The sequence below is a fragment of the Embiotoca jacksoni genome, unplaced genomic scaffold (assembly GCF_022577435.1).
Source record: "Embiotoca jacksoni isolate LCO1_2020_lvr unplaced genomic scaffold, fEmbJac1.0.p SCAF_32, whole genome shotgun sequence".
Taxonomy (NCBI): domain Eukaryota; kingdom Metazoa; phylum Chordata; class Actinopteri; family Embiotocidae; genus Embiotoca; species Embiotoca jacksoni.
The window spans coordinates 2,074,762-2,098,075 of NW_027185384.1; the positions used below are offsets into that span (position 1 = coordinate 2,074,762).

The window sequence follows — 23,314 nt, forward strand, 5'->3', positions numbered from 1 at the left end:
AGTTCGACGAGATGATCGACACCACGATTGTATCTGGAGGGTAAAATCTTTTAGCTACAACCTGCAGGTGGGTACCTTTGCTTAGCACAAACACTGGAAACAGAGGCAACTAAATCTGCCAACTGGAACCTCTCACGCTCACTAATTTGTCTAATCTGTCCTTTTACTTGAGCTGTGAAAATAATGACATTGCATCTGCTGGTTGCCGGGCAACTGAGCTGCCTTTGTGGATTGGAAGATGTGAAAAAGATCCCAAAACTCTGCACGCACCCCAATCGACACGTGTCCGGCGAGACAATAATCTGTAAAGGCTACAAAACTTCACCAGTGCTCATCATTATATAAATTTATCATCAAAACTTAATGACTTTTCAACATGTCCATATTGTGTTTTGTTTTGCTTGAAGATGCATCGTGAGCGAGGCAGAACTGCTGAGAGTAAAGGTGCAGAAATAAAACTCCTAAATGTGTAATTTTGATGACTGGGAAGGAGTTTAATCACTTTAAGGGACTTAAACTTGAATTTGGAAGTAAATATGAACAATATGAGCTCCTATTTTAAGATGCATGTATTTGTAAAATTGCTTTAAATTCATGAAATTCAAGCGTGTTTGTAGATAAGAAGAGCCATATGTGAACGCCATAACTTATTCCCACTTATTTATGCACATTTGTAAATCTGGCATACATTTGGCCCAAACTTTTGAGACGCATTTTTCTTTGACTATTTTCTGGCGACAGCAGTAAGCGGCCGAACTAGATGCAAATGCACCGCAGATCAGAACAACAGTGAGCGGCCACACAAGTAGGAAAGACGAGAGACAAACGGAGTTTTGAGGGAGTTGGTGAGCATCAGAACATTTTGCAAAGCACGGCAGTTTCTCGCTCTCTTCGTCTCGGTGCGATTCAAGCGCACACACAAAAGCCCCTTCTTCTCCAGCCAGAGAGACAATTAACCCCGGCTTAATGAGCAACGCAGGGGGAAACAACTGCCTCCCAGAGATAGATAAATATTTCACCAGCTTGTGTTTGTACCCGCAGCCCGACGACGAGAGTACAGAAAACCAGGCCACATTCATGCCGAGCGTAACTCTTTCAAAGTTCTTCGCTCTCGCTTTGTCTCATGCAGAAACCAACAGCAGAGATTGAAGGACGTGCGGGAGATGTTTCTGCTTCCGAGAGTGCGTTGACCACAAGAGGAACAGCGTGTTAAAATATGCAGTTTTACAATCTCTGGGAAAGGAAAAAGAGAACAATGATTTCAGAGGAAAAAAACAAAAAAACAGACAGATGCACTTTCAGAGGCTGTTTTACATCTTACGAGTATGTGGAGGTATTTTTAGAGACAGGTCTTGTTCTTCATCCGAGTGGCACTGCGGGACGCTTATTCCAAGAAACAGCGTGAAGGAAGAAAAGCGCTGAATGAAAATCAAAACTGCCTGAACCAACACAATGGCCTGCTACTCTGGCTCATTTACAAACGCGTCCTCTCGGAAGACAGCAGTCATCAAAATGTGTTATTTCCATCTCTGGCCCCATTTTCAAAATAAAAAGGGTGGGGGGGGGTCAAAGTAAAAGCCGAGGGGGGTGCAACCAACATGCGGAAGCAGTAAGATCCAAATGGCTGTCGCAACTCAAAAGATTCAAACGTACGCAAAACTGTTACAGGGAGATCAAATGAACCTCATGAAGGAATCCAGTCATTGTTCTTGCAAATAGTCTTCAAAGCACAACAAAAAGAGAAAACAACAAAGTCAGCTAACTCACAAGCATCCATAAAAGTTGCAGCTATTAATAAAGCTGTGGTTTACTGTATTAATAGACTATTGACACGGCAACTTTTGTCCGATTAATTACAACATAAAATTACAACTGCAAGCAATGATCTGCGGGCCCTCGCAGCTGCACGTCGGGGATCCAGCGGGTCGGGGTCGGGAACGGTTGTTCAAAATATGACCGGCATTTTCAAAGTCAAAACTGACTTATGACTTTTTTTTTTAAGTCATAACAAAGCGGGGAATTGAACCTTCTGGCTGAGAGGCAGCAGTGCTAACCACTGCGCCAACAATTTCCAGGAGTTGGACTCCATTGTGACAAATCTTTGGCTCACTGCAACCTACAACTCCACCGTCCATAAATATTCGTTCAAATGTGACCAAAATTGCCGCCGACATTCTTATAGTAGGATAGTAGATATACGTGTTTTCAAGGGGATCTGCAGTGATATTAAATATCTTCCTGTAATGTGTAGTGTATGGAAAACCTTTTCAAATTCTCCAAACGTTTCAACTTCACTGAAAGTTGAATCACCATCAACAGGCTAAAGTGGAATCTGAACCATTAATAGCAGCCTTGGTGAAGTAGAATCTTCTACCTGTTGAGTTAACCAGACTGTCGGTTGAGTCTCTGGAAGCTCTGAGTGAACTCCGTCAAACACTTTCTACTGCCGCGACTTGTCCTCCGGCGCCGAAGATAGTCCAGCGGTCTACGACGCCTCCTCCGAGCTGGAAACGACCTCATGAAGACACGGGTTCGAGCCCCGCCGAGGTAACACACACACGGTTCACGGTTTACCCGCCGAGGTAACACACGCACGGTTCACGGTTTACCCGCCGAGGTAACACACGCAAGGTTCACGGTTTACCCGCCGAGGTAACACGCAAGGTTCACGGTTTACCCGCCGAGGTAACACGCAAGGTTCACAGTTTACTGAGGGCGAGTCCCCTTAATAAGCCACACGGTTCACGGAGGGCGAGACCTCCTAAGGCGAGTCCCTCTAAGGGTAAGCCACACAGGTTCAGGTTTGTATGTGCAGTCATACTAATACCAAACCAAAGGTCAACAACAACAAAAAAGTTTAAGTGACTTCTTTTTTCCCCATTGTCCACTGGTTAGAGTAGTAGTAGAAGTAACTTGAGGCATGTCAGTTTAGAAAAAGGTCATACTCCAAAAAGCGATAAAAAAAAAAATTAAAAAAAAAAAAAAAGTCAGTCATGTATAGAGTATAGCCAGGGCAATGCAGCTAAGTTTGATGTTTCACCGTGACACAGGAAGTTGATGTTTAAGGTCAAACGATGCTCCAAACCTCACGAAACATGCGTCAGGCACCAACTTGAGTTTTTTAAGATGTTAAAGCCGCCAAAAGAGGAACGAGATCGAGAAAAAAATTAAAACCAAGCAGGAATATGCGGACCTTGGCGTGCTGCACGTCGGGGAACCGGCAGCCCCGGCCCCAACCCGCTGGATCCCCGACGTGCAGCGTGCGAGGGCCCGCATATCAACGCTTGCAGTTTTAATTTTGTACACGTGTCCCAATTTGTTGTTACTTCCGATCAAAAGCACTCGCATATCCAACAAGTCAGGTCATCTGAAACAAAAACAGACCTGAGAAAGATGGACAGGCAACATCTTGGATGTTTGAGCCTTGAGAGGAAGCATTGGGATCTGCTTTGCTAGACATAAAAAAAACACATTTATTCATGGTTTAGTCAATCTAATTATACAAGAATCTTGACTGCTTGATACTCCGTCCATCCCTCAGAGAGGCGACTTCATTCACTCTGTCCTTTTTTTTTTTTTTTGCTCAGACTCGCGCCGCTCGCCGCTACGCAACCGTTTCTTAATCTTTGACAGATTCTCCATCCATCAGCCGTCTCTCGAGGGAAGGTCAGTGCAACCTTCAATACTTAATTTCATCTCGTCTCCCTGCCCTCCCGTCTCACTTCGCTTGGAGTCTTGCTTAGAGTGATGACTGGCTGTAACAGTTCATGGACCGCCGAGGCCTCGTTAGGATGCGCTTTAACGACGACGGCTAAAGCTGAGAATGAAGCAGAGGGACAGACTCAGACCTGATGGGTAGGAGCAATCCCCCAGCATTTTAAAATGGTTTAAAAAAAACAACAAAAAAAAAACACCATCACGTAGGGAGTGTGGAAATCGAAAAAAGCTCGCCAGTGTTACCTTCCAGCAAAATAAGACCGCTTTAAACATAAGGTCACCAAAGTGGACAGACAAAGAAAAAGACAGCAGAAAGAAAAAACAAAAACAAAGAAAGGTGTGAAGCAGAAAGATAACACTGGAGCAGAACACAGGAAGAGCGGGTCTGGTGGGAACTCAGAGACAGAAAAATCGGGAATGACGGCGAGGGGGGAGTGTAAGGTGAGATAAGGTGAAATTGTGTTTCTCTCTTTCTCCTCCATCACAGGCTCGCCTGATAAGTGATGTCTGACAACAGAGGTGACAGGGGAAAACTGTCATCTAAAGCACTCCCATCCATCTGGGCATACACTGTTTGGGTGTGGGTGGGTGTGTGTGTGAGCTGCAAATGTCAAGAGGGTGAACATGTGGGCGTGCGAGTTAGCGTGAGTGCGTACAAGTCTGGAGGACAAAAATGAAGCTCAAGAAAAGCAGCTGCATGTTGTTATTGTCTTGTTTATGTTCAGAGTTGACATGTCTATTACTGGGCTGACCAAATATCCACAAATCTACAAACTTCACCGACTGCAGAGAGCAGTTATGTGGATGTGAAGATATACAGGTTTAAAACGTTCCTTTTTAATAGAGGTTATAGTTCGGGCGCCACAGGTGAACCATCCATTAGTTACGCTGCTATAAGCCTACAGGTCACTTTATTTCATAACACTGATGTTGTACTGTATTTGCTTGTTATTTTTATTTGCTTGCTGTATGTAATTCTGGAATCCGTGTTACGTGGGGATTTTACACTTTAAATAAAATGTAATTGCAGTCCAGAAACCAGATGAACTTTTGAACTCTTAAGGACAAACAGAAGCTCATGAAATAGGCGATGTTAGAGGCTTTGTGAGGAAGTGACCACTCGCAGTTAGTAAGTGAGCTACTTTAACTAGAGAGGTGGATAACCCGCCAGCCAACCCGCCAGCCAACGCCAACGTTTAGCTTCAGTACCATTGACCCGTGTGTCTTAGCGGTCTGTGAACATTCCTCTTTTATGTTGGTTTTAATCCATTTTTTTCCTCATCTTCCAGAACTGTCTTGACAGTCCAGTTCTGCTTCAACAGTGCAAATTCCTGTGTCAAAATTGACCAAGTTGAACTGGAATGCAAAACATTTGCATTAATCTGTTTTTGCCTCTGAAAGAGAATTCCACTGATTGGAGCAATTCAGGCAAAATGTGATTTTAAGCACTGGTGTGAGTGGGCCCACATACTCATCAACAGCTGATTGCAGTAAGTTGCCAACAGATGTGCCGATGCACCCACAAAAGGGAGGGAGGAGGACACGCATTATAAAACACACACATTTTTAAATTCCCTTTCGTCTGTTCTCTGCTATCAATGTACATACTCACAGAACTGAAGTTACATCCAACTAACTTCTACGTTGTATGAATGGAGACTCTTGTGTACTTTGTTGAGAAGTTAATCAGCTTGTTGCAACCGTCTGTATTAAATGTAACCAAGTCTCTCCAGCTCCATGTCATTTTTGCAGCAATTCTGACATGTTAAAATTACTCCAACATTGAGGGAGGATGGAGGCTGTAATTGAACTACTATTCACACTCAAGTACAACCATATGCACGACTAAGCAGCAAACTGGGTGTTTGGTTGTTGATGGTTGATGGTTATAATTTCCCCTGCATCGATTTTTCCCATATAAAGGTTTTTCCTTTTTAAATTTGTGGTAACTCACTGGACTTTAAATGTTTGAAAATGTAATGGCTGCTTCAGTAAGTGTGAGCCAACTGAAATTAACCAAACAGAGCAGGTGTTGACGAGATGCATCCTCAGTCTGTCTTTTGACGGCTGGCTTATGGAAATAGACAAAGCCAAGAGCTCCCAGAGTTATTGACTAAGGCTGAAGGAGGACGAGTCTTTCTCGTCTCTGCTCGTTTGAATCCGAGAAACTGCTCCCAAAAATAAATTAGATGCAGTTACAAAGGTCCGTGTCAGTATTTACAGAGACACTTTAGTGCTATTCTTTTGTGTGCAACATGATGGTGTGAATTATTCTGGGCCGCCGGGCGTGTGCGTGTGTGTGTGTGTGTGTGTGGTCGGGATGAGCCTTTTCACACCTGCCGCCTCCCTCTTGGACCACGGCACTGTGACGGATTGTCTCATCGCCGTTTGGAGACTTTGTGTGTGTGTGTGTGTGTGTGTGTGTGTGTGTGTGTGTGTCGATGTGTGTTTGTGTGTGCACGCATCAAGGCCAGGTGTGAGACAGGTACAGCATTTCCTGGCAGGACCCAGAGCAGAAAGAGGAATGATGGGAGTCAGTGTAGGATGTAACAGCTTCTCTCAGCAGGCTGGGCCACGCCACTACAGCTCAACCTGACACAGACACAGACACAGACACACACACATACACACACACACACACACACACACACACACATCCTATGCTTGCAAGCGTGTATGTTTTCCAACTAAAAGCACTGATAAAACCCATTTTTTTATCATTTTTTTTGTGATGGAAAAATAAAATATTGGCGATAAAGAGAAAGAAATGTTTAGTTAAACACTCTACACCAGTACCTCCCCCACAACAGGGGGATTGGACAAGCGCATACCGCCACACAATGCCCTGCTGCTTTTAATTACACTCACACCATTCGCCCAGCCACGCAGAGAGGGGAGGGAGTGACACAACACGCAGTATGAACAAGTGAGGCAAAGACAAAAAAGCAGCTCCAGCCTGGATTAAGGCAGGAGCGCTGATGGAGACACGGCGAAAAGAAACATCAGGACAAACAAGAACACATCAGTCTACACGGGGAGCCATAGGAGACAAATAGAAAGAGGCAAGCAATAAGAACTCCTCCCGCTGCAGGCCTCGCGTTGCATCATATCAACCCATCATCTGAACGAGAGCAATGGGAGACATCACCCACTGTCACTGCTCTGGCTCTTATCCGACCAATAACAACATCATTCTGCTTAGCAGCAACACGCCGAGTCAAACCGTGGCAGAGCTTTTGATGTTCAGAGCTGCGATCAGAAGGCTGAAAACTCTCCACTGAATCACATACTGATGCAAAGTACAGTCTCCAGCCTCCCCCGCCTTGTTTACTACTTGTTTACTTCCAGTGCATACTTAACATATACTACAGTCTTTGTTTTGTTTTTGTGTGAAGATCTGCTAGAAAAACCTTATCTTAACAGTGCGGGTTTTAGGGGGAAGTACAGAATTTCTGACAGATCCAGATTACGATCAATGAAACAATCATCGTAGTAATTACACAAACAATGCTTAAAGGGATTTCGTTCATGTCAAATATAATCCAAATTATGCTTATCTTGCTGGTACTTACAAATAGCCCTTAAGATGTATTTGCTACAAACTCTGATCCGTTTGTTGCTCCAGATAAACAAAATGGTTTAGGTTTGTAGTGGAGCGACATCATTCAAGGGAGCTTAGAGCCGTGTAATACTATTCACACGTGATGTTTATTGAACCTCACATCAGAAAACATTACAGGCCCTGACCTCATTTTTCTAAATCAGATTTTTTTTAACGATGCATGAAAAAAAAAAAAATCCTACGTGAACACGCTGTTGATTTTCTTTTTCTTCTGACTCGATTGAAGTAGGCGGAGCTCAGGCTGGAGAAAGGTGATGTCACGTACTATTCTGCACCGACCGCATCAATCGGATGCTGGTGCATCTTCCCAATCCAGCTGCAGAGTGGGAGGAGCCGGTCCGTGCAAAAGCCCCATTCATTTTTTGAAATGTTCAGCGGCCTCTTCGCTGAAGAACTTCTGTGGCTTCGATCGGCATTAAAACTCTCCTAGACTGCAGCGATAAAACGTTTTGAACTCCCTCCCGTTCCGCTCCGTAGAAATGTAGCGCTCGAGGGTCACGGGTATTAAGAAAACATGATTTCTCAGAAGCTTTAACTGGCGGCTACAACATACACATGCGAGGTTGTTACGTTATCCGAGAGAGTGATTCCTTTTCGTCATGCAGAAAAGATCATATACATTTTTTGTTCATACGGTGAAGGTGTTGTTATTTTATGTTTTTAAATCAAGATTTTCTGTGACAAGTTACTTTATTCTCAAGTTTTTTCATCCCGCCTACTCCTCAACTGAGCTTCTTTTTTCTGTTTAAAGCTTTTATGGTTTTAACGCCAAACTTCAATATCTATCAGATTTCATCTATGATCCAAATGCACATCTTACACAATCCCACTGATCCGCCGTAATGAAATCGGTCCCGTACACCAGCTGAGGATGAATACAAACCAAATACCCTCGTGAGGACGTTCAGACGAATGCCAAACCTTTTTCCAAGACTGACAGAACAATAATTTCGACAGGAAAATAATGAATTGTTTTAAGATGTCAGTAAATGAGTTATTTGACCATGCTGGTATGGTGGCTTCAAATGTATATAAAAACGACTATAAATTAGAGACATGGAAGAGCGAAGAAACACCCCCTGACAAGAATCATTACAACGGATAGACTAGTGAGTATTGTGCCCTCTCGCTCCGCGGGCTATATTATCTCCCATACGAGGTACACACACTGTCACAGTAATTACTATGACAGACAGGATGGCTTCTCATCGCCGTCCGGCCGACACGCGGTACGATTAATCAATCACGGCTCGTGACTGCGAGGAGGAAGGGGCGGGAGAGGGGGTGAGTGAGGGGGCGGGGAGGGGAGGGGGGAGGGTTCACCCTTCACGACAGGCAGAACGATCCATCACCTCTCCTCACATCCACCCGCTGATCCATCAAATCAATAGGCTTTGCTGAAGGAGAGAGAGCGAGCGAGAGAGTCTGAGGAGGGCAGTGATGGAGTGATCTGATCCCCAGAATAATCATGACGGACATCATGATGTGACACAAGATGGAGCTTACGAGAACTACATTAGTGCTGCGAGCAGAGCAGCCCTGCCAGTAAAGTTTATTAATAAACAAGACGACGGGTATATCAGTGGACTTCAGCGGCTATGATGGTTGTGGTTGTGGATCAGACTGCACCACGTATTTGTCTTGGCATGGTGATAAATATGTCGAAGCGGCGTAAATCGTTGCCACGTCTTTGTGGAAAGACGGCCAATAATAAAGTTATGATCCGGACAAATCATCACTCACACTCGTGCACGAGTTCATTATATGTTAGCTGTCTTTTGTTTACAAATGCACGCCAGAGAGCACTTTGTAATCCCATTGGTTGACATCAAGGATATAATAATAATAACAAAAGATTTTGACATGCTCGATTTTTCATCGGGGTGTCGTGTGGCGTTCCAGACGCCGTATCGGTGTTCTTCAATTATGTCACGCTACAAAACCCATTTGTCTTTCCTGACATTTATACTCGGGCAGATTATGAACTGGAAGTTTGTCGGGGATGATTAAATCGTGTCTAAAATTTGGGCTGAATTTGTGTAGCGGGAGCAGATTTGATGAAATATTTGGGCTCAAATTTTGACTTGATTCATGTCATGATGTAACTGTAATAATGGAAATAAATCTTTTTTTGGTTTTGTTTTGTTTTGTTGCTATATTATCCATCTGGATTATCCAACACCAGGAATACAAGCAAAAGTGCCGCTTATTATCTACATGCTCATCAATTTGCTTGTGTGCTTAAAATTGATTCAAGTATGACCTCATGCACTTTCCTAATAGAAAGGCAGCGACTTCAATACCTTTAAGTGTTCTCACATGACGTCATGCTAATACGTTTGGTGTTCTTTCAAGCATATCTTTGTAGTTTATAACAGCTTCTACTAAACTGCACGTGCAATGTGTATCCTGAGAAACACGACAAGGTCACAACCTAGTGTGTGGATGGACCACGTATGAAAGGGCTTTTAATTTGAAATGGACACAGGAAGTCAAGACGTTGGGTCAACCGATGTTGTAACTTTATCACTCCATCAGTCTGTGACAGATGTTAATATTTATAAGGACAAAAATGATGAATCTCACAACAGAGACTTTTCACAAAATCGTCAGATTCTGAATAAACAAACAGAAATTATATGAAGTAAAGGAAGTAAATTCGGGGCTGTTATTATGTTCAAACTCATTTCCAGGCTTTATGATCTTGTCAACAGGAGTCTGCTGTGGATGAGATTAAGATGTGATTTGGCCATCTGTCCATAAAAAAGCCCGAACAAGAGCATCCTCTGCTCTCAGCACAAACATCGACCCACACACACACACACACACACACACGAACAAAAGCGTGCACGACACCACCCCACACAGAGGCATCAGGAGTAATCTGAGATACAAAGCCTCATCGATCAGAAGTGTTCTCCCTGGAGAATTACATCATTGCTCGACAAATGGCCAATCAGAGCCGGGCTGAGGCTGCCCGCTCTGTGACCCCATCTGCTGTAAAGTAAAGGCGATAAGAAAGAAGCACACACACTATTCCAGTCACGTCAAAGGGAGGCTTTGATATCTTTCTCCAAGGTATTGAGTGTCTTTATGTAAACCTGCAGCACTGCAACAGTCCTCTGATTAATGCACACAAGGGGGCATCTTTCTGTCCGTTCACTGTGAAACGTCAAACATCTGCCGATCAACAACTCTCCATCTTACAATACATACACATGAATATTGGGATTGTTTTAAAATTGCAAAAAGGTGTGCGTACATTTATGCTGCATAATTTTGCAGAAAAAGCTTTTTTCGAACATATATACTCGAGTTCATGAGTGGGCAGGAAAGGGACACGATGCTTTTTGGTGCACTACCCATCTACTTCTTTCCTATCAACTGCAAAGCATATAAGCAATGCAGTAGAAATATTTTACATAGGATACATAATGTCACATGTTACGATTTCTGAAACTCTGCTTGTGCACTGGAAGTAAATAAATCTTGACCTGACTTCATTTTTGTAATATTTCTGGGGTTGTTTTTTTAAACTAAAAAATTTAATTAAAAGACTCGGTGACCAGAAAAAGTTTATATTTTGGGCCGTCCTGGTAGCAGAGGGGGGGTCGCACGTTTCCTATCAAAAACAGATGAGTTTCCTCCTAAAAAAAACAACCCATAACCTGTTATATAAAGGTGATTTTTCAGCGCGCAACATCTCCACATCATATCCGGCTGGAGACATTTGTCTTTTATTATTTCATATCTCCCTCATCATCTCGAACTGACTTCCTAATGAAGAAAAATGTCAAATGAAATGCATTTTAAGAGCGAACATATACAGTTCAAGTCTTAAGTTTCAGATTTTCTTGTTCTTGAAGCTTTAGCCCATTTAGCTGAAATAACATAATGGATACAACATTACAGCACCTAATCTGAGGTTTAATTTGAGGATGTTTATATCAGTATTGAAATACAGAAAAGTTGCAGTGGTTCAAATGTGAGTCGACACTAACTGTTTAAAAAAATAGTTCATTCACGGAGGAGCTGATGCGTGGCTCAGAGCTGATGGAGAGTTGACAGTAGCCATTCACATTGAGGCGGAGTTGTCTGTCAGTGTGAGGAGAGAAGAGGTGGCCGAGCGAGAAGATGGCAGTGACGGAAAAAGGAAACGGCTCATGATCCAAGACGTCTGTCTTCTGGTTCTTGGTTTTTGCATGAAACGAGCATACTGGCATTTATTAATGATTTACCAGCGACGCAAGCAACAGAATGAGTGCAGGTGAATACATTTATTATGTGTGCCGAGTCAGCCGTCAAACCTCACTGGATGACATTTTATTATACAGAAGGAACCAAAAACATTACAACCGAAGAGCTTTTCAGCGCGACGCAGTGGAAAATCCTCGACTGGTCAAATCACCAAACCGCCTTTCTTTTCATCACACAACCGACGCAGCCCCCGAGAAGTGTCTGAACGTGAAGTGTGCGTTAGCGTACCTTGACGTAGCCCCCGGTCGAGACCAGAAGAGAGTCGTCGGGGGAGAAGTGCAGGTCTGTCACCCAGCCTCCGTGGAGGGAGTCCATGCCATCCTTACTGTCCCGGGAACAAATCTTCAGCAAGGAGCCTTCAGTGACGCTCCAGAGCTGCAGAGGACAGACACACATAATGAATTCAAAAGCGGATCAACTAAGGCCGGAGATATATTTACTTTAAACTATGTGTTTGCCTGAGAAAAAGATAGTAGGTAGCTAAAATATTAAATTTCATGAATTAGTTTGGTGGCGAGGCTCTCTAATTTCAAAGATGTTTTTGTTAAAATACACTTTTCTTGTTGATATACATGCATGTTTTTTCTTGTGTTTTTTCATGCTGATTGAAACGACTCTGAGGTACTGTGATTACTAGGTTGTTGGGTCTTGATTCGTAAGAATTGTGTCTTCAGCCTGGTCAGTATGTCCATGGCGTTTGGAGGTCGGCTGATGAAGGTCAGTTACTGAGACTTCATGGTTTGCAGGAATTTTGCTGGAACCGCAGCATACAGGTTTATTGACTTTGCAATGCTGCGCCACCCTGCTGGTACCTGTGATGCCGTGAGCTTCTCTTCATCTTAAAAACACGACAAGGGCGACAAATAAGACTACAAACACGGCTCCTTATGATGTGAAACGAGCCAAAATACTGCGTGATAAACGACATGTGATGAAATGGTGGTCTGCGAGTTACTTGTGCGGCACCTCATGTCTATTGCAGCTGTTATGCAACTGTTCACATGCCATGTTCGTTTGACAATGACACATCACACGTACAGCTATATTTAACACTTGGCATGCTTTTGTGCTGAATGACTCACATTTGTTTCCATAGAAACAGGGGTGAGATTTCAGTGTAGTTTATGTAATTGGATCAGATGGAGTCGGTCATTTCTGAATAATGGAGCTGCTCGGCTCAGAGGCCACCACAGAGCATTAACCCTTTGTCGACGGATTTTCCCAATACGGCCTCAACGTGTTCCTCTCCACCTCTCATACAGTCTGACTTTACTTTTACTTTGCGTGTGCAAAGTGTGTTTGTGTACACGCAGCTCAGCTTCCAAAGCCTTGGAGAGTCAATTTGGCAGCCCGAGTCCTCTCCTTCACCTCCAACTGTCAGACAACTCCTCCTCTTCCTGCTCTCTTCATCCCAACTTGGTACACACTCCTCCAGCCCCCACACCCTCTCCTGAGAAGGAGCCCTGCCTCCTTCCTTTCATCTCATCCCTCCTCTATGCACTGCAGCAATCATGATGTATTAGTAAGCACTTTATCTAAATGAGTGATGAGAGGTAATTATGGGGTGATTTCTGATATAAACACTGTATTTGCGTTTTTCTTCCGCTTGGTGCACCACAAATTAGATGGTTTAGGGCATTGTCGCTGCTTCTTATACCAGTAATATGGAGCAATTTGGTGTGTTGATACACTTATGAGTATCTAGAGGCACAAGTCTCAGTGGGAAGTCTTTACTCACCTCTCGTGCAGCCTCAGTTCTTTCTTTCTTGCTTGCATCCCCATTTTTATTTTTTCTTACCAGTTTTCCCACATAAATCCCTAAAATCTACTTACTTGCGGCAACATTTTGCACATAGGCATTAGGCCAAAATCGATTTCCAACAGCAGAACGAGGCCTAATGAGTCTCCATTTCTAGATCAGCAACCAAAAATGAAAACCGCAAAGTTGAAAAAAAGAAGGGTTGAAAGCTTTGAATACACACCCGGATCTCCCCGTTGTCATCTCCTGTAGCGAGGCGTTGGCTGTCCCACGAGAATCGGCAGCTTCGGACACACTCTTGGTGACCGCTCAGTGTGTAGATGCACTGCCAGGACTCACAGTGCCACAACTAAGGATGGAAAGCAGGAAGTGGTACAGGAGTTATATATCAAATTGACCCCTTCTGACTTGGTTATAAACACAAATCTGCATGTATTTCATACTAACCCTTACTTATTCAAGGGCTACATGTTTCTGTAATTCGGCGGAGTTGAGATAAAGTGTGTGACATCTACAATATGTGCTTTATGTCTGTGTGGATTGCAGTGTTTACCTCTGAACAACAGGTAATGACAATAAAGAAGTTTTATTTTGGTAGCTTCCTACCAGTCATCACCCCATGATAGGTCTTCTGAGGACAAATACTTGTGCCAAATGAAGCTAATGTTGTTCCAGCGCCGATATCTGTTAATGAGTCATCCCTCTCACTTTTTTTTTTTTTTTTTGGGGGGGGGGTAGGGTTTCCCTTTTTTCACTTCCTCCCCCATCCATTGTTCCCTTTGTACTCTTTCCTTCCTAGTTTTCCACTCTACGTTTCTTCCTTACCCTGCTGGCATCCTGCGCTGCACAGAAAATAACACGGCTCATAATTAGACACTACATTTGGCAGCCGACAAACTACGTCTGCACACAAAGTCCCATTCATCTGAAGGTCAGGGGAAAAGGAAAGGACAGAGGGATGAAGAGACACAAAGAGATGGAGGAAAAAGAACGAGCAGAACAGAGCGTTCTCCCTCTTTTTGTGGCGCTACACAAAGACACTCATGGCTGAGTCTTCTGGTTTGACCTCAGCATAGATGGAAACCAGGGTTTTTGTGTGTGTTTTTGAGCAAGCAAAGTCCCTATTCGGTCTGGCGAGCAAAGACGATGTGACTGGCTGCTAACCAGCCCTACAACACACACACACATGCACACCTCAATTATGATTTCTGCCAAATCCATAAAACACACATTCTCTCTCACTACCATTCACTGACAAAAGCCAGGTTGGCTGGCAACCCAGCGCCTGTTCTCTACAGTAAGTGTCAACCGAATCCAAATTCCCGTGTGAAACTCGGTGGCAGTGGCTCTCGATCAGCTGCTTTGACAAATGCCAGACAGAGTGGCTTTGAATTGTTTCTAATGTCGGACACTCAGGAGCAGCAGTTGTCATCCGTGACTGAACAACTGATGGAGAGTTATAAACCCGACACTGAACCCGCAGCTGTATTCACAGTGCAGGGAAATGAATGACACTGAAAAGAAGTCTATGTCAAAGAGCGTGCAGTCTAAGAACAGCTCAGCTTGTGGTGTGCGGTTCACTTGAGCCGGAAAAGTTGTGATTTAAAAGCTGCCTGCAGAGAAAAAAATGCATCTCCAGCCCACTGAGTCAGTCAAAGTCGGGCCAAAGTCAAGCGCAGTGGTGTCGGTGAAAGCTCTGTCCAGACAGGGAGGTGGTTCAGTTTTGGGCCAGCCAGCCTGCCAGAAGGACCGCGGGCTGCAGCGAGACCAGACATGGATGTTTGACAAACGGACATGCAGCAAACTCGCCATGCCAGGGGCCATCTGCTGCACGCTAATCTCTGAGGTCCCTTCGCCTACCTGCAGAAACTTGGAGCCTCTGATATCACACGTAGCAACGCTTCCATGTGTACGTACTGTAAGTAATCAGTTCGGAAGGAGCTTTGAGAGATGATGCGTAATAGATTGTGTTGTTACTGGGAGCACTAAGAGACATGTCTCATCACGTGTGTGTGTGTGTGTGTGTGTGTGTGTGTGTGTTGCACCTTAGCACTCTTGTCAGCAGAGGTGGTGGCGAAGAGGCATCTGTCTGGCGAGACATGACAGGACAGAATGGCTCCCCGATGAGCCTCGACGTCCTGCAGTTTCTCTCCGCTCTCCGTGTCCCACACCTCACCATGTGCACAGGAAAAAAAAAAAAGACATTATTTACTGTTTGATTTCATTTCTGCTGGTAAATCTGTTGTGAGCGTGTGTGTGTGAGGGAGTTTCACCTTCACGGTACCGTCGAAGGACCAGGACAGCAGTCTGGCATCGTTTGGAGAGTTGGAGAGCAGAGAGAAGCATCTGACCTGCTCCTTGTGACCCTGCAGTACTTTACACTCACCTGATTGCCACCTCCACACCTGCAGGGGACAACAGAGAGAGCGATCTTTCAACCACTAGTAATTTTACTTCAGTTCAAGAGCTGCTTGACGGATAGCCCATGAAAAAAAAACTTCGCCCCAAAACCTTTTACATTCACACTTTTTTTCATTCTGATTGTTCAGGTCAGCTGTTTACACGGGATGTGATCTATTACGATCTTTAAATGCATCAAGTGATGAAAGCCTTTTAAGTGATGGTACTTTGGGATTCCTGTAGGCGTCCAATAATGTTCAGCTTTTCAAGAGTTTAAATCAGAAAACAAATTCTCATCTGCAGTCCAGTTTAGCTTAAAGCTGTGATTTTTTTTTTTTGAAGTGCCGGGAGAAATGTACATCCCCACACATTTAGGTCAATACTGAAGGCTTGCACAGGAAGTATTTATTTACATGGTACAATTTATCTTTTAATATATGTAAATAAAAAAAGGTTTAAACTACCCTTCTACAACCGATTGGAAACTCAATCTGTTTGGGCTTGTTTCTTTTGATGAAGGAGTTTATATGAGGCATTTTTTATTATGTTTGGGCTTTCAATCTGAATAGGCTTCATGTAAACGTGGTTAGGATTCAGTGTTGCCTCCTGTTTATGTGCTATTTCAGTAAGTTCATGAGTGCAGAGATGCAACTGTGCAACACTGCTGATGGTAAAATTGATCACAGAATTTCATGTTTTTCGTCTCCTTTTGCTCTTCCATCTTTGATGAAGGTCCGCTGGGTCAATGCATCTGTGAAGCTGTGTAGCCGTCGACAGGGTGCTTGGATTGTGTAAGAAAGCAGGTGAAAGAGAAACAGGAGAGAAGCTGAGCTCAAAGCCAGGACAGACAGAATCACCCGGATAATCCTATCAATCATGGCCTTGAGTGCAACGTTGCACTTTTATTCCCTGGAAGGAACCCGTCACTGGTCCAAAGGCTAGAATCCATCACCAGGTGACATCAGTGTCATTAGATCTATTGGCATTCGCTCTGTGTCTGCATTAACATCTCAATACACACTTGCCATTCCCTGGCAGCAAACGGCATGAATCCAAATAGTGTCTGAATAAGTGGCGGATGGTCCGAGTATAGTGATGGTGTACGGCAGCAGCCGCATGAATACGGAATGGGGCGCTGCGCTGTCGGAGAGAGGGAGGGAAGTGCTGCAGTGGACAGGTCTGTCGGCGAAAAGAAAAGATGAAGAAGGAGGAGCAGGATGAGGAGGAGGAGATGAGAAAGGAAAATGAGCAACAGAGCGTGAACGGTGGGGGTTGACGGAGCATAACGGCTGCGAAATGCACACACACACACACACACAAACAGATAGTCAACACAAGAAGAAGAGGGAGATAAAGAGCTATCGAGTGTGGCGTAGCCGGAGGCAAAGAAAGGGAAAAAGGAAGGAGAGGAGACCAAAAGAGGGGGATGAGGAATGGAGAGGTGACGAGGCCGACGAAGACGCTGGTAGAGTGTAGCAGGTAGGGGAAGGTGAAGAGCCCCGAAACACTGCGTGGATGAATGATGCAGCGCAGCAGACATTTTTACTCAAGGTTAGGAACGTGGGATGGGGGTGTAATCAATAACAGGAGAAGAAAAATGGAACGCGAGTAGGGGAAAGAGGTGAAAGAACATGCCATCAATTAGGCAGGGAAAGAAGGTGAGGAAGAGGGACAGAGTGATGAATGAGAGAAGGAGAAGCAGAAATGTATAAGGAGAGAAAAGGAGCAGCTGAGGGAGGAGAGGAGTCAAACCTACCCTGATGGTGGTGTCCTCAGAGGATGTGATGAGTGTTCGGCCGTTCTGGCTGAACTGGCAGTGGAGCACGGTCTTCGTGTGTCCCAGCAGAGTGGCTAGAAGTTTCCCAGAGGGCACCGCCAACACCTGGAGGCAAGAAACAAAGAAGCATTAGCACCAGAAATAGTCAAGTAAACAGCAAGAAGAAGGGTTCAAGCACACAAAGATAGTGTGTTTGCAAAAAAAAAAAAGAAAAGAGACCGACTGAGCAGAGAAGTCACACACGGTGTCTTAGAATGTGTATTCAAACCTCAAGAGTTTGAGGAAGATACACTCGGGTGACAACAAGTGTCCCAGAAAGTTTCCTTTAAAAAGATCCAGATAAAAAAAAGTCGCAGTCCGAGGGAGTGCTTGGAGAAGGAAAGGCGTAAAGCGGCGCTGCTGGCTCGATGGTGATAAGCGCATCAAAAAAGAAAGTTTACAGCTGGAGAGGAAAAAGTCGGAGCTTTGAGTGTAATTGTTCGGTCTGGTCAAGACTGCAGAGGGCAGCCGGAGGTCTGACATCACTGCAGATGTTACTGGGGGGAAGAGGGGGACTCGGAGAACAAAACAACTTTGATGCTGAAAAGATCCAGCTCTAGCAAAAAAAAAAAAAAAAAAATGTCCTCGTGCTCTCTTGGGATTGCCACTTCTGCATAAAACCTAGTTTCTATGCGTTTTGAGATGGGAATCAGTTCAGAATATTCCTACCTGGTTTTCACACAGATACAAGATGTTGCAAATGCCCTAAAAAGGTCAGCTGGATGGAGCCTGATGGTCCGAGACTTTCAAAAGGTCCTTACTGAGGCTTCAGGTAGGGCGGTCACCATGTCACAAATTTTAGCTGACCATTAGTAATTAAGTGATTAATGATTTAATCATCTTTTTTTGCTTCATTTTAAGCCTCTACTACAGTATAAGCCTAATTATAGTTTAATAGCTGTGGTTTTTGGCTTTGCAACTTAATCCATGATGTTAATGTCAATATATGCTCGTAGAAATGTTTAAAGCTCTTGGTATGGCAGCATAAGTCTGTTGGTCCACCACTTTGGTCTGGACAGAAAAACCTCAGCAGCATGTTCGCTGGACTTTTTCTCTAGCCCCACCATACGTGACCTTTAAGGTTTTTTGTCAAATATCTTGACAATTACTGGATGGAATCTGGTTCCAGACTCAGTGTCTCACTCAGAATTAATTATAATAATTTGGATTTTCCCTTAACTTTTCCTTTAGCACCATCATCAGGTCAAAACTGTAACTTGTCCAGTAGTTTGGTTCATAACTGTGTTTCGCTCCAAGCACTTCTGTGCCTCTGTACAAGAGGGCTGCAAGCTTGGCTGTAGAGTCTGGTAAAGGGTTTTTCTGGAAGAATACAACATCAGAACAAAAATCCTCACCGATAATATTGCTTTGGCAACTGTTTGTAGCTTTCTGGTAACCTCTAACCTTAAAAAAAAAAAAAAACTATTTGAATAGCGGAGGTTTATTTTATAACCAACCTATAACTTATTCTATTTGTCAAACACAGTGCAGTCTCATCAGGGTATTAAGAGGAGAAACATGGTGATAGATTACAATATTAACATATATTGTAATACTTATCAAAAACTTTGATTTGTCTAATTAACTACCTGACAGATTTATCCAGTAAAATAAAGAAATGTCTAGATATGAGATGGTTTCATGGCCAAGTCATTGGAGTGCATACCACATGGGTGAAAATGGCCTCTGCAACCGAGTTCCCAGTTTAACTCAGCTGGACCTTTGCTGCATGTCACCCTGCTGCCGCTCTTTCCCAACATGTCCTGTCTATCTCCACAGGAACTATCCAATATAGGCAAAAAACATGGAAGAAAAACTTTCAAGAAGGACTCAGATTTCGCTTTGCTTCAGTTGAATCTGCAACTTTGCATACTTCAAGACAGCAAATTACTTTTAAGTAAAACATAAACGATCCAAAAAAAATATGTAGACACATCAAACAAATACAATTAAAGAAGTACAGCCCATTATCTTCAGTCCAGCACAGCACCTGTAGCTTTGAAAGGATAAAAGAAAGGCCGACGACACCTGGGATTTTACCAGGCACTAAAATATTTATGTTCCGGAGGGGAGGGTTGAAATGTCTGGAGCAAGAACAAGCCTCGGGGCACGCCAACCATGTTTGTCAAGCTGCACGCACTGAGACGCGGGTTTCAAAGCCTGTGAGAAAACGCCTTGGCAATCTTTACGCATTCGGCTCAAGTATTTCTGGGATGGAGCAGTAAAGAAAATGCCTGAGGGTATTTGGTACAAAAAAAAAAAAAAAAAAAAATATATATATATATATATATATATATATATATAAATAAATAAATAAATAAAGTAATGTAGAGGGAAAACATGGGGAACACTTGTTTTGGAAACCAGTACCAAGGGACTTAAACAAGCCACTGAGTCGGTACCGAACTCATACAAAGTCAAAGAAACGTGGATAAGGAAGGTGATGATGATGAGAGGTGATGACCGATACTCTGCCTTTTCTATTACCAGTTAAAAAAAAAAAAAAGCCCTTTGAAAAAGTAAATATAGAGCCAAAAGTACACACAAACTGCAATTAGTGATTACGTGACACTTTCCCTGCCATACCTGCACGCTGCCTGCGCACAGAGCGAATGCCAGCACCAACCTCCTGTAGGAGGTCAGCAGTCGTCGGATCCTGCTGCCAAACGTCCCGAGTACCTGACTAGCTGTCAGCCCTGATGCCTGGCACACAACGCACACACAACGCACACAAACACAATTGCATTTTTCCAATCATAAAGAAACACACAGGGACTTGCTGTTCTCCCCTGCACATCTTTCAAAGTTGACAACTTTGTACATTAGCATAACAAAGCTGGCATCTCACACTGACAGATTATTACTAATTTTCCTCCAGTACACTGTTATGAATAAGGCAAGATGAGGGATGGAAAAAAAAAATTTTGTTTAAATGAATGCACTGCAGTCTTTAGTGGCACCAGGAATCTGTGCCGCGAACACCAGAGCTCCACCCGGTGGTAGCTCAGGGGACTGCAACAAGGACTCAAAAAGAGGTTAAAGCACTTAAAATGTATCTAAATCTTTTCGTGGATGTAACTGATAAAATACAAAATATAGATAATGCTTAATGTGCATGCTGGCTTAAAATGTCAAGCTACACAACACAAAATCTAAAATTAAAAGGATTTGAGTGATTGCAAAATGACTTGGTCATTAACAATATAATCAACAGAAAAATGAAACCAAACAGTGTTATTTTATTTTCAAATTAATAAAATTGTAATTCAATAAATGAGGGTGTTATTATGTTGCAGGAGAGCGACAAAGCAACAGTGGTTACTTTTACAATGATTTCTTTCTCATTGTGAGACTGTTTTGCCACCGGCTGTTACCAAAGTCAAGAATGAAGTAATGACATATTTGAAAACTTATCCTAAATGTATTCTTCTAAAACTGGCCAAGTTCTGACTTGTTTTTCCTCCCCTCAATATCTGAAAATTATTAGTTTGTTCATTTAAATAAAACTCTCCAATCTATGTTTATGGTTGAATCTATCTTTTTTTTTTGATACAATATGAATCACTGTCTAACAATTTTTATTCTGTAGAGTGCTGGTTTTGTTACTTTTTGACATATCTCAGTTGTTACTAAAACATGACTGTATTTAATTAGTCAGAGCAACACCACTAGTGCAAAAAATCAGCAAGTTCAAAAGCTCATTCTGAGGCAACAAGTCCCGCACAAAAACATTTTTTTTTACGTGCATTTACTGCCGTTATAGCTTGTTTTGCCAGATATGTCTTTATCCTCTCTTCATTCAAGAGCTCAGATCACTAATCATCTGTGCTCCTTTAAGTCCTGGCTGCAATAATCCTGCCCTCTCGTATTTTTTTTTATTTTTTTCTCAGGCACATGAAGGGCCACAGAAGAGCTGTAATTAAAATCATTAACTCCTGTATTCATTAAAGCTGCAGGACCTTGGAATTCATTAGAGCTGCTCTGTGCTGTAGGCCGCTGGCCTGACCGCAGCACTGATGTGTCGGGGGACTCGGCTAGATAAGTGTTTGTGTTTTAATATAGGACGGTAACTTTGGGGGATGTCCTCTACCTCTGCAGTATATTCATAGTGTGAAATAGACACAAACATTCAAAGTACACAATAATACACACTTGCCACAAACCAGGCCAGGATCTCACTCTCGGCCTGCAAACAACTATTTATCACCGAGACAAAGAGCAATGGAGCAGAGAGAGCATGGGGACAGACAGAACAAAGGAGGAAGAGAGATAAACAAAACAATAGAGGGAATAAAACAAAAAAGGATGTGACAAGAGATGTGGAAGATAAAAACAGCAAAGGAGGCGTGAAGAGCGCGGAGAATATAAATCACAGGTAAAAAGACAAAAGGGAAGCGAGTGAAGGGAAAGGGAGATGAAAGAGGAGCCGAGCTGACGTACAGCTGACAGGACAGATATGAAAGGGTGACAGTGCTGATGTCAGATCTCATGACTCGACATGACCTGAGAAACACCTCCTGCACAATGTGGATTTGAGATTTACACACGAATGCACAAAAGACACATCTTTACTCAAAAACACGCACACAAAAAAAAACAACTGAAAAATCAGAACAATGCTTTTAGAAAATTGTCTTTTCGCTTAATTATTTGTTGAAGATGTTTGGAAATTTGCAGCAAAGATGTTTGAATTCATTGTCAAATTAAAACTGCTTTTATCAAACAGCAGCAATTGTTTAATATTTTCTGGAAATACGCTTAAACCACCACATCAGTACTCCTCATGTCTATGTTTGTTATATATAGAGCCCAGATTAGCTTTGCATAAATACAGAAAGCAGCAGGAAACTGTCCAAAGTTTAACGTGTCAAGACTCAACAATGGAGCCACAACTCATCAAATTCACATTTCAGTTTTTGTAGGGATTAAGTAAAGAGATATAAAATGCTCATTAGTTTCTTAAGCAGCATTTAAGCTGAGCTAATTGTCCCCCTGACAGTTTCATATTTAATAGACAGATATTCGAGTGGTATTGCTCTTCTGATGTAACTATTTCCCGACATGTCAAACTGTTCTTTAACACAGATAAGGCCGGTTGACTTGTACACCGTTTCTATTTATTGAAAAAATTTAATTATATTTGACAGTGAAATAAATTAGTGCTGCTACCACATTATTCTGCAAGATGTTTTTTTCGATTGTTTGTTTAGTCACAATTTCACAAAGCTCCGTGTAAAATCTTCAAAGTGTTTGTTTTATCGAACCGACAGTCCAAAACTGAAAACTATTAAATTTCCAATGGTATAAAATCCAATTTTGTAAATTTGAAACCAGCCTTTTTCTTTCTTCTCTAGTTATCAAAACACTCACCATTTTATTGAATTGAGTTCCTGCGTAATAGAATTTTAGTATCATTTAAATATAGTGTCCAAAAGAATAGTTTTGTCATGCACGCAGACAGTGCGTGTTTTTACCTGCACAGTGCCGTCCTCTTGGCCGAGGACCACAGCAGGGGGCTGCCTGCACATACAGGTACATCGGATCCTGGACGACTTCTCCTCTGACTGGAACAGCACCGATCCCGTTCTGCCATCACGCACCTGGCATACACACACACATTGTTTTCTACGACAACCTGGTACTGTAGAACAGTAAATGCTTCTCTGCACTTGTCTGCACTCGCGTAAAAATATTCCAGCTTCGTATTCCTGCTTCAAACAGGCACCCCGCCTTATTTATGAAT

The 23,314-nt window shown here is 42.9% G+C and overlaps 1 protein-coding gene across 3 annotated transcripts in view; it reads right to left on the reverse strand.

The window, feature by feature from the left end:
• Positions 1-23,314, reverse strand: part of apaf1 (apoptotic peptidase activating factor 1) — a 42,962-nt gene that overhangs the window by 8,119 nt on the left and 11,529 nt on the right. For 2 of the 3 annotated variants that reach the window (XM_069164877.1, XM_069164878.1), the window contains exons 21-26: positions 23,046-23,171; positions 17,512-17,637; positions 15,629-15,760; positions 15,401-15,526; positions 13,579-13,704; positions 11,825-11,971 (exon numbers count right to left, since the gene is read on the reverse strand). In XM_069164877.1, coding sequence (XP_069020978.1) covers positions 11,825-11,971; positions 13,579-13,704; positions 15,401-15,526; positions 15,629-15,760; positions 17,512-17,637; positions 23,046-23,171 — 783 coding nt within the window. Of the gene's footprint in view, positions 1-11,824; positions 11,972-13,578; positions 13,705-15,400; positions 15,527-15,628; positions 15,761-17,511; positions 17,638-20,157; positions 20,275-23,045; positions 23,172-23,314 lie in introns of all 3 variants that reach the window. The other variant, XM_069164879.1, reaches the window with a different exon arrangement.